The sequence below is a fragment of the Notolepis coatsorum genome, assembly GCF_963971535.1.
Source record: "Notolepis coatsorum genome assembly, chromosome: 5".
Taxonomy (NCBI): Eukaryota; Metazoa; Chordata; class Actinopteri; order Aulopiformes; family Paralepididae; genus Notolepis; species Notolepis coatsorum.
The window spans coordinates 203,032,123-203,050,301 of record NC_140169.1 but is presented as its reverse complement, the minus strand read 5'-3'; the positions used below and the strand labels follow the sequence as shown (position 1 = coordinate 203,050,301).

Sequence of the window (18,179 nt, the reverse complement as noted above, 5' to 3'; positions counted from 1 at the left end):
AGGCACCACAGCCGGATTCGATCCCACTGGCTCTGTGGTGGTAGACAGACGCTTAGTCCGCTGCGCTACCCGGACGCCCCTTTTTTAATTATCCAAATAATACAATATTTGTCACCGTCGTCGTCGCCTTTTGGGTGGTTTAGTTACCCGACTTGATTGCTGTGACATTTCACAAATAAGCGTTTATAAAACACTGCCAAAACTAAGCTCAAACACTACTAAAACACACCAGAAACACCACACAATAAAAAAAATCGAATACCTCTCCAAAAGTCTCCTGGAGCTTACCTCAAGAGTATCTGTGCTCTGACATGTTTGTTTTTTAACACTACCATAATACCCATATATGGTTGGACAGTGCAGCTTCTCTGCTCTCAGGAACCAAATCGGTTCAAGGATTAGTAAAGGATACAGTAAAGTCATGGCCGTTATAGAAGGGTTTTAACTAGGGATGCCCCGATCACGTTTTTTGCCACCGATACCGATCACCGATCGTCTTGAGCCATATCGGCCGATACCGATCCGATACCGATCGTTTTTGATTAATAAAAAAAAAAAATTATATATATATATATATTTTTTTTTATAAAATATATATATTATATAATTAGACTTGTACTTGTAGTTGTATTATCTGCGAGACAACGCCACCACGCAACAAGTCAAAATGCTCGCTATCTCCACTGTCTGTGTGTATACTCTGCTTTGATCAAATCACATTCGGCTCTGCAGATTTACCCTAGGCTCTGCAGATATACCCTACTCCCTCAGCTATCCCCGTTAGTGACTGCGACGCAAGCCGGGCTTCGAATATGCATCGAATGAGTGTTATAAGACATTGATATCAGGAGCTGTCTGTAGCTACTGCTAGCCGGAAATATAACGTTAAGACAACGCCTCAGTGAACTATTTAGTTGAATGGGACATTTCGTTTTGAACAGTGAGCTAAGCTAACGTGAGCTAACAGAGGTATCATACACTAGTACTAGATAACTAGACTATTGCTGGAGCATTTGTTGATATCAGGAGCTATCAGTAGCTAGCCGGCTAGATACCGTTCAATTAGACAATGCCTCATCATGTATTAAACTAAAAGTGAATAGTTGACTGGGTCATTTTGTAACGGTAGCTAACGTTAGCTCATGGAGGTCCCGTCCCACTAGACTAGACTAGACCCGTGTTTACATGCGTGCGGGAGGAGCTGGAGGAGGAGCAGACGCGCAGCACTGTGTGCAGCTCCCGGTGTCTGAGACAGAACTCAGCGAGTGAGATCTGTTTTGACGATCGGCGAAAATAAAGCATTATCACCGATCACCGATCGCATATTTATACTGATTATCGGCCGATAACGATCGGTGGCCGATCGATCGGGGCATCCCTAGTTTTAACACCATGTGAAAACTAGATCAAAGGTCACATCAGGTTTGAGGAGCAGGTGAACATGTCAGGGAGGCATGTTTGTTTATTCACATTGCCTGCCCCCCCCACTGTAACATGTTTACATACGGTACACTAGGGCTGACCTCGACTAGTTGAATAATCGATCAAAAGGAGCCGTAGTCGACTGCCAACCTCTTAGTCGAATGCCAAAAAATAAATAAAAAAAGTATAATATATACTTTCTTTTTTTACATCATTCTTTCCAAAAGCAAAGAGGCCTAGAAGCATGGCTAATGCTATGGGCGCGCATACCAGCGAGGCTAACTGCCTAAGAAAACGGGCACAGAAAGAGGATTTCACCCGTCTAATGAACACACTAGAGTAGACAAATATCAAGATGTATCCATCAGTGGACCAATTGCATGCTTTCGCAGAGAACAAGAAGCCTTCAGTCGACTCCTTCAGACATTAAGGCACATTTTGGCCAATCAAAGTCGACTATATAAATCCTTAGTCGGGGACAGGCCTACTGTACACAAACATTTTCCATAATTTTACTTGTTATTTTGCATACAAGTACATTTAGATCTTGAGATCTAAACGTAAGGAAAATGCAATGTTATTCGATCTTCAAATTGCACCCAACCAAAGATGGTTGAAAGAGACATGTATGTCAGTTTAATATAGTTGTCCATAATAACTATTGTAAACATCTACCCTGAACCCTGAAGAAACAAACAAACAAAAGACCATGTATGTTTGATACGTTTAGGCACAGGAACGTAACTGTCAATAAAACTTTTGTCTAAATAGAAATCAATGCAATTTTGATAATGTCACTGCATTGCTTTTTCCTCACTTTCAGAGCTCATGACAAAAAAAAAATAACGTAGATTATAATAACAACTTCAAGTTTTGTTTTATTTGTCACATATAAGGTAGATGTACATTACAGTGAAATGCTTGGTTCTGTATGAACCCCCTGAGATTGTGCTTCATACAGTAAAAAAAATTTAAAGAAAAAAGACCAAACACAATACAAAATATACAAAACTAAAGTACAAAATGCAAACAAAATGCAAAAATAAAAACATCTCAACATGAATCCACTGCCTAACAATGGACCCAGGCCTGAGTGTCTTGCGTCGGCTTACCTTTCCCCCAGTACGCAGTGTCGTCCTCCCGCTCACCAGAGGGCGCTGTAGTGAGGCGGCAGCACTCCGGGATGAGTGAGAGGAACTTGTCTGCTGACTTCCCGTACAGGTCGGTCTCGCGCACGGCACGACGCTGACTCAGCATGACATGGGTGCACGGCAGCAGATACCTGAGGGCACACACACACACACACACAGACGCACAGGCAGACGCACAGACAGACAGGATCTTTAATCAGAGCAACATAACTGGACCACATACCACTTTAATAGGGCTGCAACTAATGACTAATTTGGTAGTCGACTAATCTGTAGATTATTTTTTCGATTAGTCGACTAATCGAAAACCAATTATGTAAAAAAAAAAAAAAAAAAAATTATATAATTTTTATTTCTTTTTTAAACTACCTATCTTTGTGAAAGTGGCTTCTCAGCTCTGGTCCAGCTGAAGACAGAGCAGAGGAACAGATTGGACATTGAGCATGACCTCAGAGTTGCTTGTCTACCATCACCCCAGACTTTGAGACTCTTGTCAGGAGCAAACAACAACATCATAACATGATGATCCCATAGCAAATAAAAATAATGACTCATGAAACATTTGAATTTGGATCTTAAGCCACTTTAAATGAAAATGTATTTGAAGAACAATACAGCAATCACTCATAACAAGATAAATAAATTAAATAATACAAATTAAAGTGGAAGTGTACTTTAAATAACTAAAAAAATAATAATAAAAAAGAAATAACTAGCAGCATCTGCCCCCAGCACCGCGGCTGATGGGGCTGTAACTTGGTCCAGGACCAGGAGGGTGACGTGGAACAGCTATAAGGGGAGAGGGGGATGAGTCAGATCAGACAGACTTCTAGGTCTTTTGTTTGCTGTGTGTGAGAGGAGTCCGTGTGTGTATGTGTGTGTGTCTTACTCTGATCGCTGTGTGAGTGAGAGGTGTGTACTGTGTAATTTGTGTATGTGTGTGTGTCTTACTCTGATCGCTGTGTGTGAGTGAGAGGAGTGTGAATGTGTGTGTGTCTTACTCTGATCGCTGTGTGTGAGAGAGAGGAGTGTGAATGTGTGTGTGTCTTACTCTGATCGCTGTGTGTGAGTGAGAGGAGTGTGTATGTGTGTGTGTCTTACTCTGATCGCTGTGTGTGAGTGAGAGGACTGTGTATGTGTGTGTCTTACTCTGATCGCTGTGTGTGAGTGAGAGGAGTGCGTGTGTAATGTATTGTGTGTCTAGTCTGATCATCATCTCCTGCAGGGGAACAATGTTTTCAATGTCCAAAATTTGCTATGGGATCATCATGTTATGATGTTGTCTGGAACCCTGAGAAGCCACTCTCACAAAGATAGGTAGTGCACAAAAAAAAAAAAAAATTAAATAATTTTTTTTTTTTTTTTTTTTAATGACTAATCGACGCAACAATTTCTCGTCAACGATTTTTTTATAATCGACGTCGTCGATTATGTCGACTAATCGTTGCAGCCCTACACTTTAACATAACCTATAGAGGTCAATGGATACACAAACGTCATGTAGAATGCAAGAATGCATACTTTTTACTTTAGATACTTAAACAGACAGACAGACAGACAGACAGACAGACAGACAGACAGACAGACAGACAGACAGACAGACAGACAGACAGACAGACAGACAGACAGACAGACAGACAGACAGACAGACAGACAGACGTACCTGAGAACAAGCTGTAGCATAAAGTCCTCACAGTTGAAGGACAGGAGAGTCCTGAAGAGGCTCAGCGACACCATGCAGAGCTGTGCAGGAACACAGAGAGAACAGGTTTAGTTTTAGTCTTTTAAGACTCGCAAACTAAAATGGTTGTTGGTTTTAATTACATTTAACTTCATCCCATTTCCAAGCTGCAAGATTTTATTTTGGAGAAAAAAAAAAAAAAAAGACCTCTACAATAATTTGTTTACAAATGCTTCTTTGAAATTAGTTTCCAGCCAAACAGGTCGTTGCAGATTAGGGCTGCACGGTTGTTGCTAAAATGTGAATCACGATTTTTCTCTCTAAGAATTGAGATCGCGATTCTCTCACACAATTCATATTTTTCGTCATCATTTAAAAAAGTAAGATACAAAATATAAATTAAAAAATATATATTTCTTTTCCAACGTACATTTATTTTAATACGAAAATCGTCATAATTTAGAAATGAGATCGGTCTATGAATCGAGATCGCAATTTTTTTTCTATCAATCGTGCAGCCCTATTGCAGATTATTACTTTTTGTCATCATGTTGGTGGTGGTCGGAGGGGCTGTAGGCGATGATTATTCGCCACGCTTCCGTGAGTCTGCCTCAGGGCAGCTCTGGCTGCAATTGTAGCTTACCACCACCGGTATGACTGTGTATGAACGAATAATGGACTCTGTGAAGCGCTCTGGGTGTCATGAAGAGCGCTATATAAATCCAAGTCATTATTATTATTATTATTATTATTATTATTATTATTATTATTATTATTATTATTATTTTCAGCAGCAAAACTAACCCTGCCAGGAATCACTGAAAGCGACAGAATACCAGTAATACAAGCAGATATTTGTGTAAACCACTGTCTATGTATGCCCTGTAGTACAGTAGTCTCTAGTGCTGCTAGCATCTTTGGGATCAATTCAGCTTCAATTAAATCTTTTTACATTTTAATGATCCCCTTCACTCAACATGTATTTTCTTTTAATGGTTAACTCCTCTTGGAGGCATGATTTTGACTATACAGATGTTATTTCTGCAGAACTTGTCACCAGAACATTATTCCCCTGGAGAGGGAGAACTTATCTGTACTTCCCTGAAATTAGTTAGATTTAGAGAACAAGAAAGAAATTCCACTTCCTCAATTGTGCTCAGAGTGAAATGACCCCCAGACCCCCCTCTCCGCCAGTGTCTCATATTGTTATTCCTCTCCGCCAGTGTCTCATATTGTTATTCCTCTCCGCCAGTGTCTCATATTGTTATTCCTCTCCGTCAGTGTCTCATATTGTTATTCCTCTCCGCCAGTGTCTCATATTGTTATTCCTCTCCGCCAGTGTCTCATATTGTTATTCCTCTCCGCCAGTGTCTCATATTGTTATTCCTCTCCGCCAGTGTCTCATATTGTTATTCCTCTCCGCCAGTGTCTCATATTGTTATTCCTCTGTCAGTGTCTCATATTGTTATTCCTCTGTCAGTGTCTCATATTGTTATTCATCTGTCAGTGTCTCATATTGTTATTCCTCTCTGTCAGTGTCTCATATTGTTATTCATCTGTCAGTGTCTCATATTGTTATTCATCTGTCAGTGTCTCATATTGTTATTCCTCTCTGTCAGTGTCTCATATTGTTATTCCTCTCTGTCAGTGTCTCATATTGTTATTCATCTGTCAGTGTCTCATATTGTTATTCATCTGTCAGTGTCTCATATTGTTATTCCTCTCTGTCAGTGTCTCATATTGTTATTCATCTGTCAGTGTCTCATATTGTTATTCATCTGTCAGTGTCTCATATTGTTATTCCTCTCTGTCAGTGTCTCATATTGTTATTCATCTGTCAGTGTCTCATATTGTTATTCATCTGTCAGTGTCTCATATTGTTATTCTTATTCCTCTCTGTCTCATATTGTTATTCCTCTCTGTCAGTGTCTCATATTGTTATTCCTCTCTGTCAGTGTCTCATATTGTTATTCTTATTCCTCTCTGTCTCATATTGTTATTCATCTGTCAGTGTCTCATATTGTTATTCCTCTCTGTCAGTGTCTCATATTGTTATTCCTCTCGGTCAGTGTCTCATATTGTTATTCCTCTCTGTCAGTGTCTCATATTGTTATTCCTCTCTGTCAGTGTCTCATATTGTTATTCCTCTCTGTCAGTGTCTCATATTGTTATTCCTCTCTGTCAGTGTCTCATATTGTTATTCCTCTCTGTCAGTGTCTCATATTGTTATTCCTCTCTGTCAGTGTCTCATATTGTTATTCCTCTCGGTCAGTGTCTCATATTGTTATTCTTATTCCTCTCTGTCTCATATTGTTATTCCTCTGTCAGTGTCTCATATTGTTATTCTTATTCCTCTCTGTCTCATATTGTTATTCCTCTGTCAGTGTCTCATATTGTTATTCTTATTCCTCTCGGTCTCATATTGTTATTCCTCTGTCAGTGTCTCATATTGTTATTCCTCTCCGTCAGTGTCTCATATTGTTATTCCTCTCCGTCAGTGTCTCATATTGTTATTCCTCTCCGCCAGTGTCTCATATTGTTATTCCTCTCTGTCAGTGTCTCATATTGTTATTCCTCTCGGTCTCATATTGTTATTCCTCTCCGTCAGTGTCTCATATTGTTATTCCTCTCCGTCAGTGTCTCATATTGTTATTCCTCTCTGTCAGTGTCTCATATTGTTATTCCTCTCGGTCTCATATTGTTATTCCTCTCTGTCAGTGTCTCATATTGTTATTCCTCTCCGTCAGTGTCTCATATTGTTATTCCTCTCCGTCAGTGTCTCATATTGTTATTCCTCTCCGTCAGTGTCTCATATTGTTATTCCTGTTCCACCTTCCCGTCCCCTCGCACCCTGGACGCCCCACTGACCCTGGAGTTGCTGCTGATGCGCGTCAGCAGGGTGTCCAGGATGGTGTCGTTGTCGTGGCGATGGATCAGGATGAAGCGCAGGAAGGTCTTGAGGAGCGCCGTCTCCGTCACGCTGCGCATGAACAGGTCCAGGTACGCCGTGCTGGCAATCATCTCATCTATAGAGGACTGGACACAGAGAACAGGGATAAGGTACTAGTTATCATCTCATCTATAGAGGACTGGACACAGAGAACAGGGATAAGGTACTAGTTATCATCTCATCTATAGAGGACTGGACACAGAGAACAGGGATAAGGTACTAGTTATCATCTCATCTATAGAGGACTGGACACAGAGAACAGGGATAAGGTACTAGTTATCATCTCATCTATAGAGGACTGGACACAGAGAACAGGGATAAGGTACTAGTTATCATCTCATCTATAGAGGACTGGACACAGAGAACAGGGATAAGGTACTAGTTATCATCTCATCTATAGAGGACTGGACACAGAGAACAGGGATAAGGTACTAGTTATCATCTCATCTATAGAGGACTGGACACAGAGAACAGGGATAAGGTACTAGTTATCATCTCATCTATAGAGGACTGGACACAGAGAACAGGGATAAGGTACTAGTTATCATCTCATCTATAGAGGATTGGACACAGAGAACAGGGATAAGGTACTAGTTATCATCTCATCTATAGAGGACTGGACACAGAGAACAGGGATAAGGTACTAGTTATCATCTCATCTATAGAGGACTGGACACAGAGAACAGGGATAAGGTACTAGTTATCATCTCATCTATAGAGGACTGGACACAGAGAACAGGGATAATGTACTAGTTATCATCTCATCTATAGAGGACTGGACACAGAGAACAGGGATAAGGTACTAGTTATCATCTCATCTATAGAGGACTGGACACAGAGAACAGGGATAAGGTACTAGTTATCATCTCATCTATAGAGGACTGGACACAGAGAACAGGGATAAGGTACTAGTTATCATCTCATCTATAGAGATGATTTTTATATAACCCCCCACAGTGGTGTGTTCAGTTGGTACGTCCCAGCAGGGACCAGGATGTAAGCTATATAATTGCCCATGTTATTGGTTGCAATACAGACGCACAGTTAGTTGACGCACGTTCTAGTCTCCTCTCTTGTTATTTCACACAAACAGCTACCCCTAGTAGCTGCCTGGCTTCTTACAGTTGCCGACATATCCTACAGAACATTCCTTAAAATAGAAAGAATTGATTTGCTTGTTAGCCATGTTGATCACAGCGAAACCACAGCTCCGATGCATAATGGTGTTAGCTAAACAAAACTTGTTTGAAGGTAAATTGGCTTTCAGTGTCTGTGGCAACGCTAGCTCACTAGCTTGCTAACGTCTTAAAAAATTAAATAAGAAGCTTGCTCACGTTAGCTCGCTAATGTTACTGGGATTAAAGCAAGCTTTTCAGGAGGGGCGGGGGTGCCGTTGGCGGGGCGGGCATGTGAGTGGCGAGGCTCGAGAGAGGATTCCTCTTCATTTTGCGTGAAAGGCGATCTCCAAAACTAAAAACCTAACTATTCAGTCAGATAGCGATTTATTATGAAAGTATATGGAGTGCAATTACAATTTCAATAACTTTCCAGCACTTTATACACAATTCAAGCTCTTTTCAAACCTTGAAAACACCACATTGAAATACAAGCATTTTCAAGGATTTCCAGCACCCGTACGAACCCTGTATAGAGGACTGGACACAGAGAACAGGGATAAGGTACTCTGTGCTGGCAATCATCTCATCTACAGAGGACTGGACACAGAGAAGTTGAACAGGGATAAAGCAGCACATTCACAGTATCTGAGTCCAGACATGTTGCCTGTAATTATTATTCAACGAAACCCGTGGCCAGTGAGCTGTGGCATGTCACGTCACAAGGACGCTGTGTAATAACTGTTACTGCACGCACGCACACACACACACACACACACACACACACACACACACACGCACACGCACACTCGCACGCACGCACACACACACACACAGTGATATGTGTGATGGAAACGGTCCAGGAATGTAAATATGGAGGCAACAAAGAGATCATCAGCCACCAGCCTTTCTGACACCCGAGCTGTCCGACAGATGCTCTTCACATTCTTTTCATGACATCCTCTTGCTTGATTTGATCAATAGTAGAGAGAGACACACAGAGTGGCGGAGGGAGGGAGGGAGGGAGGGAGGGAGGGGATATGACATTGTGACACAAGAGCCAGACTCAAACCAATGACATCAATCCTTAGCTCTGTATGATAGCATGTACTATAAAAATGCTGTATATATACCATATATATATATTTATTCTCACCGCATATACAGTATACCTATCCTCTGTCTGTACTTACCTGCACATAGTCCTTTACTATATCTATATCTGTACATATCCTACTCTTACTAGTTACGCTGCTGGCCGGTAGTAGTAATACCGTCTTTAGTTATATAATACAACTCTGTACATACATCTGATTACCTGAGTACCACCAGGGGCCCGGTATAGGGCAGCAAAGACCGTGAATGAAATCTACTCTAAGTACAGTTACTTTTTTTTTATCCACTTTAGCTGGGTAGTGTAGTTTTATGGAATTTCGATGTCCATTGAAAGCCCTGGGTCTCCTCTGTCTTAGGACTACAACGGGTTTCATGACGCGTCCAATTCATCCGGTTTCCGCCGAGATATTTCTAAGCTCATATTTCACTAATAATAGCACTTAAAACCATTGATAAACAAACGTAGTGCTGAAAATATACACTTTGACTGCTGTTTTGATAGGGTTAGGGTCTTTACTCTTGGCTACATTTGAAAAAAAAATTATTAAACACAACATTAATTAATACTGTATGATCTATTTATGATGCGATATTAATTCCGGCCCCGTACCGAGCCTGTCAGGCTTAAGGGGTTAAATGTCCAGGTAGGGAAATATCCTGCAGCTGACTGGGGAAACACCGAAGACTGAAGGAGTTTGTCTGAAAACAGATCACGCGAACACTCAATGGCGGCCAGTGCTGGAAAGAAATTGCTTGATGCACGGCCAAAACAAACGTGTAACGGACACACTAGCAGATGTTATTTGTGCAGAACTTGTCACCAGAGCGCGTATTTAACATTCAGTTCCCCTGGAGAGAGAGCTTCTCTGTACTTCCCTGAAATCTGAGTTGCATGTGTGATGCCACCAATATGTGGTAACTTGACACCTTTAGCTTCAGCATACACACAACACAGTAAGACGAGTCGGTATTGGCATGTTTTTAAAGAATACAAGCTGCAGATTTCCTGGTAAATATCAATTGCCAATTTGCATATTCATAGCTCCTTGTGTTCTCAATGATGGTAAAGGTGTACAGTAGGGCTGTCACATTATATTCGAATATCGAATTCAATTTAGAATTTACATAAAAACATCCAACATGAACGGAGAAATTAGAATTTAAAATAAACGTTTAACTGACTGTGCCTGTGCCTTTAAGACGGCACGGTGGGTTTTGCGACATTGCAAAGTGTTGTTGTTGTTATCTTGTGAAGTTATATTATACACAATATTGGCGACGATGATTATGGATTCTTTACACTCGCATCTCTCCGTTCCTCGCCCTGCCTGGCAAGCCACCAATTCTGTGCATTCACTGGCTGGAATCTTTCGACACATTCATAATAGCCGTCGGGCTAGCCGATGCTAACGACGTGAGGAAGAGAGCCCTGCTAATATGAGGGACGACGGATTTTTCGGACTCTCGGAAATGCACATAATTGTGGGGATTGTATCACGCTAGTGTCTGGACATTTCTCTGCTCCACAGAACGTGATGCTCCGGCGGATTGTTTTTCGTCAACGACGACAGCAGGCGGGTGAGTCGGTCCAAAAAATTACTTGTCATGGTTATTTTTTGTCTTGCAATTTTAAGACCTTTTTTGACGATGAAATTCTAATTCTAATTCAAACTCGTCTACAATTTTGCAACGAATATCGAATATGATTATTTATTTTTTGTGACAGCCCTAGTGTAGAGATGCTGTTAAGACATTTCCAGTAGTTTATTGAACAGTTTGGTGGAAAAGCCATATTCATACAAGTTGTTATTCAATATAGCACTTTTAAGGGTTTAAAATACATCTAGAAGGGACCTAACTAAAATGGCATTGACTTGCTGATAAATCATTCATTCTCATTTACTTGTCAATATGTAGGATAATGCAACCCTTTCACGCCCCAAATTATATACATTCTTCTTTTCTAGTAAAAAAAAAATGTATTCCACTCCGACTCCCCGTGTCCCGACCCAGGGTTCCCACAGATATTGCAAAATTTAATTCAAGGACTTTTTCTAGTACTATTTCTAAGCAGGGCATTTAAAAGGATACAATTCACTTTTAAATGCTGTTTTTTTATTGAAAAGAAAATCGGATCCAATATTTATGGCTTAAAACCTATTTCTGACAATTAGTTACACTTAATTTAAAAAAAAAATGAATCCTCTCTTTCTCCGATTTTTCTCTGTTTTTCTCCCTGTCCCAATTTAGTCGTTGTGCCAATTCCCCCCCTCCTCTGCCTGGTTGTTGTGCGCATGTTCTACTACTGGTCGGTACAAGGGAACCCTGAAGTCATCTGCACGCTTCCTCCGACACGCGCGGCGACAGCCAGTGACTTTTTTCACCTGGCAGCGAGGACTCTCATTGGTGAAGCGTAATGCGTGGGAGGTCACGCTGCCTTCATCAAGTCCTGCCTCCGCTGAGCAAGTGCCCAGACCTGACCTGTAGGCGTCGCTGTCCACAACGCCAGATTCCCACCCATGACTTCCCTCCTCCTAACTCAGCCAAACGAGTTAGAATGATGATCAGCTCAAGCCAAGGCAATGCTGGCTGGGAGTCGAGACCGCAGCCTCTTGCATTGGTGACAAGCACAATCTCTGCTACGCCACCTGACCGCCCCTTCAATTAGTTACACTTTAGATTTCTTGATTCAGAACTATTTTATCTTGGATGAACAAAACTTTCAATGCGAACGGTTGATTTGAATTTCAAGGACTTTTTAAGCACCTTGTTAAAAAGATTGGCTGTTTTCAAGGAATTCAAGGCCTTGACTTTTCTTTTGACAAATATCAAGCACTTTAAGCACTTCAAGGACCTTGTGCGAACCCTGCCTACCTTGTGCAGGGCGGGGCCCATGACGGGCACCAGGAAGCCATTGTGGAGGTAATCCAGCAGCTGAGAGCGGACCAGGGGGTGGGACACCTGCACCACGGCGTTGCAGAACTCCAGCGAGTTCATGAACAGCACCAGAGACGACACGCCCATCCAGTCCTCCCGCCGCAGGGCGTGCCAGTCGTCACCCCGCACCTCCATCTTCCTCGGCAGGGAGGAGTAGAGGGCGCTGAGGCCTGTGGCCAACACCTGGGAGAGAGGAGGAGAGGGAGAGAGGAGGAGGAGGTTAGCGGGCACTGAGGAGGAGAGAGCAGGGAGGAGTAGAGGGGGCAGAGGCCTGTGGCCAACACCTGAGGGAGAGGAGGAGAGGGAGAGAGGAGGAGGAGGTTAGCGGGCACTGAGGAGGAGAGAGCAGGGAGGAGTAGAGGGGGCAGAGGCCTGTGGCCAACACCTGGGAGAGAGGAGGAGAGGGAGAGAGGAGGAGGAGGTTAGCGGGCACTGAGGAGGAGAGAGCAGGGAGGAGTAGAGGGGGCAGAGGCCTGTGGCCAACACCTGAGGGAGAGGAGGAGAGGGAGAGAGGAGGAGGAGGTTAGCGGGCACTGAGGAGGAGAGAGCAGGGAGGAGTAGAGGGGGCAGAGGCCTGTGGCCAACACCTGGGAGAGAGGAGGAGAGGGAGAGAGGAGGAGGAGGTTAGCGGGCACTGAGGAGGAGAGAGCAGGGAGGAGTAGAGGGGGCAGAGGCCTGTGGCCAACACCTGAGGGAGAGGAGGAGAGGGAGAGAGGAGGAGGAGGTTAGCGGGCACTGAGGAGGAGAGAGCAGGGAGGAGTAGAGGGGGCAGAGGCCTGTGGCCAACACCTGGGAGAGAGGAGGAGAGGGAGAGAGGAGGAGGAGGTTAGCGGGCACTGAGGAGGAGAGAGCAGGGAGGAGTAGAGGGGGCAGAGGCCTGTGGCCAACACCTGAGGGAGAGGAGGAGAGGGAGAGAGGAGGAGGAGGTTAGCGGGCACTGAGGAGGAGAGAGCAGGGAGGAGTAGAGGGGGCAGAGGCCTGTGGCCAACACCTGAGGGAGAGGAGGAGAGGGAGAGAGGAGGAGGAGGTTAGCGGGCACTGAGGAGGAGAGAGCAGGGAGGAGTAGAGGGGGCAGAGGCCTGTGGCCAACACCTGGGAGAGAGGAGGAGAGGGAGAGAGGAGGAGGAGGTTAGCGGGCACTGAGGAGGAGAGAGCAGGGAGGAGTAGAGGGGGCAGAGGCCTGTGGCCAACACCTGGGAGAGAGGAGGAGAGGGAGAGAGGAGGAGGAGGTTAGCGGGCACTGAGGAGGAGAGAGCAGGGAGGAGTAGAGGGGGCAGAGGCCTGTGGCCAACACCTGAGGGAGAGGAGGAGAGGGAGAGAGGAGGAGGAGGTTAGCGGGCACTGAGGAGGAGAGAGCAGGGAGGAGTAGAGGGGGCAGAGGCCTGTGGCCAACACCTGGGAGAGAGGAGGAGAGGGAGAGAGGAGGAGGAGGTTAGCGGGCACTGAGGAGGAGAGAGCAGGGAGGAGTAGAGGGGGCAGAGGCCTGTGGCCAACACCTGGGAGAGAGGAGGAGAGGGAGAGAGGAGGAGGAGGTTAGCGGGCACTGAGGAGGAGAGAGCAGGGAGGAGTAGAGGGGGCAGAGGCCTGTGGCCAACACCTGGGAGAGAGGAGGAGAGGGAGAGAGGAGGAGGAGGTTAGCGGGCACTGAGGAGGAGAGAGCAGGGAGGAGTAGAGGGGGCAGAGGCCTGTGGCCAACACCTGGGAGAGAGGAGGAGAGGGAGAGAGGAGGAGGAGGTTAGCGGGCACTGAGGAGGAGAGAGCAGGGAGGAGTAGAGGGGGCAGAGGCCTGTGGCCAACACCTGGGAGAGAGGAGGAGCTACCAGCTTGGCTGGTCGTTCATACTAACACAATTGGCAGTGTTAGGGGTGAGAAAGCTGGTGGGTGTCGATTGGACGTTGTGGACAGCGACTCCTACAGGTCGGTTGGTGCGCCTGTACAGCAGAATCAGGAAGTAACGGGGGCAGCGTGAGCCTCCCACGCGTTACTCCTCGCCACTGAGAGATTGCGCTGTATAGGTGAAAAGATGAGACAGCTGCCTCCTCGTGTACCGGAGGGGACACGTGATGCAAGGCTTGGTCCTCACTACAGCCAACCAGTGGGAGGCATGGTCTAGCAACGTTCGAGACAGGGGAGGGGAGAATTGAAGGGAGAATTGGCGAGGCGAAATTGGGATGGGAGAAAAATTTGAAAATAAGGAGAAAAAGTGGATAAAAAAAAGGAATGGAATTATATACCATTATCTTAAAAAAAAAGGGGGGGGCAGGGACAAAATGTTGTCACGGGGGTCCGTGGTCTATTTTATGTCAATTTGGGGGTCCTGCACTAGCAGGCAGAGCAGTAACAGCACACACATCAGCTAGTGTGTGTGTGTCCGAGTGCACATGGGTCATCTCCTAGGATCATTTTGATAGGCATAAGCAATACATTAATAATTATACTACCTATTGGATGATTAACGAATAGAAAATACTCTTGTTTTTCAAGATTATTATAACCAAAGTATATTTATAAACTATCTTTAAAGCTTGTGGATGATGGAGGAAAGAGATGAATGGTCTCTCTGTATCTCTCTCTCTCTCTCTCTCTGTCCATACATCACGGTGAAGGCTCATCTCTCCTCCTCCTCACACTCGTTTATCATCACACCATCACATCAGCACCTGGTCGAGAACCCCCCTGCTTCACATTCACACAGTTCCATTCACACCTGGGAGCTGCCCAGTACAACCACAGTCTGCCACCTGGGAGCTGCCCAGTACAACCACAGTCTGCCACCTGGGAGCTGCCCAGTACAACCACAGTCTGCCACCTGGGAGCTGCCCAGTACAACCACAGTCTGCCACCTGGGAGCTGCCCAGTACAACCACAGTCTGCCACCTGGGAGCTGCCCAGTACAACCACAGTCTGCCACCTGGGAGCTGCCCAGTACAACCACAGTCTGACACCTGGGAGCTGCCCAGTACAACCACAGTCTGACACCGTTGGCCACTGAGCAACTCCACTGGAGCAGTTGGGGGTTAAGTGCCTTGCTCAAGGACACTTCAGTGGTTGGTCATCATCATCATTATCATCATCATCATCATCATCATCATCATCATCACTACCATCATCATCATCATCATCATCATCATCCAGGCACCCACCACCCAGTCATACGCCCCGCCTCCCCCCCCCCCCCCCCCCAGCCAGCCACTCACGGGACAGAAGTAGGAGTTCTCTGCGATGTAGCGAGCCACCGCCTCGTGGCTGGCAGACGTGGCCATGACCAGGAGCAGGGCGTCGCGGGCCTGCTGGCCGAGGGCCCCGTCCCGGTGGAGGAAGGGCACCAGCAGGGAGAAGATCAGCAGGTTGGTGGGTCCCTGCTGGGCCGGAGCCGCCCGGAACAACAGCTCCAGCACCGCCGGCTGCCGGGCCATGGACACGCAGATCTGGTGAGGAAACACAAGGAACGGATCGGTATCATTAAGACTGAGACGATATTCCATTTGGAATTGATAAATCGGGACAAAATTATCAATAAATTATTATCGATATTTTTATTAGTATTTTCTTTTAATATATATATATATTTTTTTTTTAATAGACTTTTTCTCCTCTTTTTCTATTTTTCTCCCATCCCAATTCCACTGTGCCAATTCTTCCCTCCCCTGTCTTGAACATTGCTCGCATATTCCCCCCACTGGCCAGTTGTAGGGAGGATAGAAGCCTTGCATCACGTGTCCCCTCCGATACACGAGGAGGCAGCCTGTCACATCTTTTCACCTGCCAGCGTGGACTCTCATTGGCGAGGTGTAACGTGTGGGAGGCTCACACTACCCCCGCCATTTCCTGTCTCTGCTGTGCAGGCGTCCCCAACCGACCTGTAGGAGTCGCTGTCCACAACGTCCAGATTACCACCCATCGACTTCCACCCGCTAACTCTGCCAATTGAGTTAGTATGACGGCCGGCCCAAGCCGGAGGCAACACTGACAGCCGGAGTCGAACCCGGTGTCTCTTGCGTTGGTGACGAGTGCAAGGTCCGCTGCGCCACCCAGCCGGTCTATATATATATTTTTTAATAATATTATTTAAACAACAAATGTATGTTTATTTTGCAGCAATTCTTTGTCGTTGCCGCCATCTTTAGTGTTACAGATTTCCCCATTCAAAACTACCACAGTGATCATTTTATAGTCGTGGTCTCTGGATGTGATTAGGAATCATTACCAGGAGTATTTAAAGCCTCAAAGACTCTAGCCACCCAAACAACTACCTCTTTGCACTGCTGCCGTCAGGCAAGAGGTACAGGAGTCTCATTGACAGTACAGAGAAACTCAAAAGGAGCTTCTATCCACAGGCAAGCACTACCGGAGTCTCATGGCCGGCACAGAGAGACTCAAAAAGAGCTTCTATCCACAGGCAAGCACTACCGGAGTCTCATGGCCGGCACAGAGAGACTCAAAAAGAGCTTCTATCCCCAGGCAAGCGCTACCGGATTCTCATGGCCAGTACAGAGAGACTCAAAAGGAGCTTCTAACCCCAGGCCATCAGGATGCTCAATGACTCTATGCAACACTAACTCATCCATTCTACATTCATTGCACACACTCACTTTAAACATTCACCTTTAACATTCACTTTAGACACTTTAACCTCTTTAGCCCGTGCGGTCCGCCGACATCACGTCATAAATTAATCTCTCTAGACTGTATGACATAATGTTGCGTTCTTTTTTTAGTTTTTTTTATGGATCCAAGAGTAAAGACCCTAACCATGTCACAACAGCAGTCAGTGTATATTTTCAGCAATACGTTTGTTTACCAATAGGTTAAAGTGTTATTAGTGAGATTTTAGTTTATGGAATGTCTTTATAATTTAGCGAATATCCACCATTTTGAATTAGCGTCGCTAAAAGGTTTGTAGTCATATGAGAGGTCATCCAGAGCTCTCATGAGCGTTGACATTTCGAAAAACTACCTTTCCCAGCCGATTCCAGCAAGCAAATGACTTCCCGATTATTCTTTTTAATTTCTCTTATTTCTCTGGATTATCTACCACAAAACTGAACGTTATTGGCATAGATTGGAGCGCAGTTAGTGTGTCTACCTTCTGTGAACATTTAGCAACAATCCCTGTTGCAATCCGATCCAAAATGGCGGAGCCATATCCATTATAAGAATGGAACTGTACGTACAGTAGATATTTCATTCTCGGTTCTTCCGGCATTGGAAAGAGTAGATTTGGCCCGATCCATAGATGTGCAAGTTGGCTATAATAAGGTAATTTTATTCCTGATAAAATATTCTAGGCCTGATATTCTATATTCTATAATAATTAGTTCTGTCAGGCGATTAAAAAAATGTATTTAATTAATTACAGGATTTGTAATTAATTAATCTAATTAATTGCATTTTAATCGCATAACCATTTTATGCCTGATATTCTATAATCATATTTCAAATTGCATGTGTCCGGATGGCAGAATTCAGTACTGTATCTACAAAACCTTCTGTTTAATCATCTTCCATCTATTAATTTGCTTAGATTTGTCAGGTCTGGTCAATTTGAGCATGGTGTCATTCACAGTCAAAGATTAAAAAAAAAATTATTGATATTCTCATTTGGTTCATTACATTTTACTCAAAATAAAATGTTCATTCAATCAATCACCGCGCAGATTGATTGATTGAATGAAAATGTTATTAACAGATTGCAGAATGGGTACAATACAGTACGGCTCAATAAACACAATTGTTAAGGGGATGCAGACCAGAGAAAGACTTTCGTCTTGTTTACATCAGGGTCCCCCATTTTCAATTCATAATGA

General features: G+C 44.5%; 1 protein-coding gene across 2 annotated transcripts in view; it reads right to left on the bottom strand.

Moving 5' to 3' along the window:
- The window catches only part of fhip1b (FHF complex subunit HOOK interacting protein 1B), a gene marked incomplete at its 5' end in the record, with an annotated part of 54,275 nt that overhangs the window by 18,431 nt on the left and 17,665 nt on the right, over window positions 1-18,179 (bottom strand). For both annotated transcript variants that reach the window (XR_014619693.1, XM_084314751.1), the window contains 5 exons: window positions 2,535-2,704; window positions 4,237-4,316; window positions 7,123-7,290; window positions 12,310-12,555; window positions 15,570-15,800. Coding sequence is in view for 1 of the 2 variants with exons in the window: in XM_084314751.1 (XP_084170877.1) it covers window positions 2,535-2,704; window positions 4,237-4,316; window positions 7,123-7,290; window positions 12,310-12,555; window positions 15,570-15,800 (895 nt within the window). The remainder of the gene's footprint in view (window positions 1-2,534; window positions 2,705-4,236; window positions 4,317-7,122; window positions 7,291-12,309; window positions 12,556-15,569; window positions 15,801-18,179) is intronic.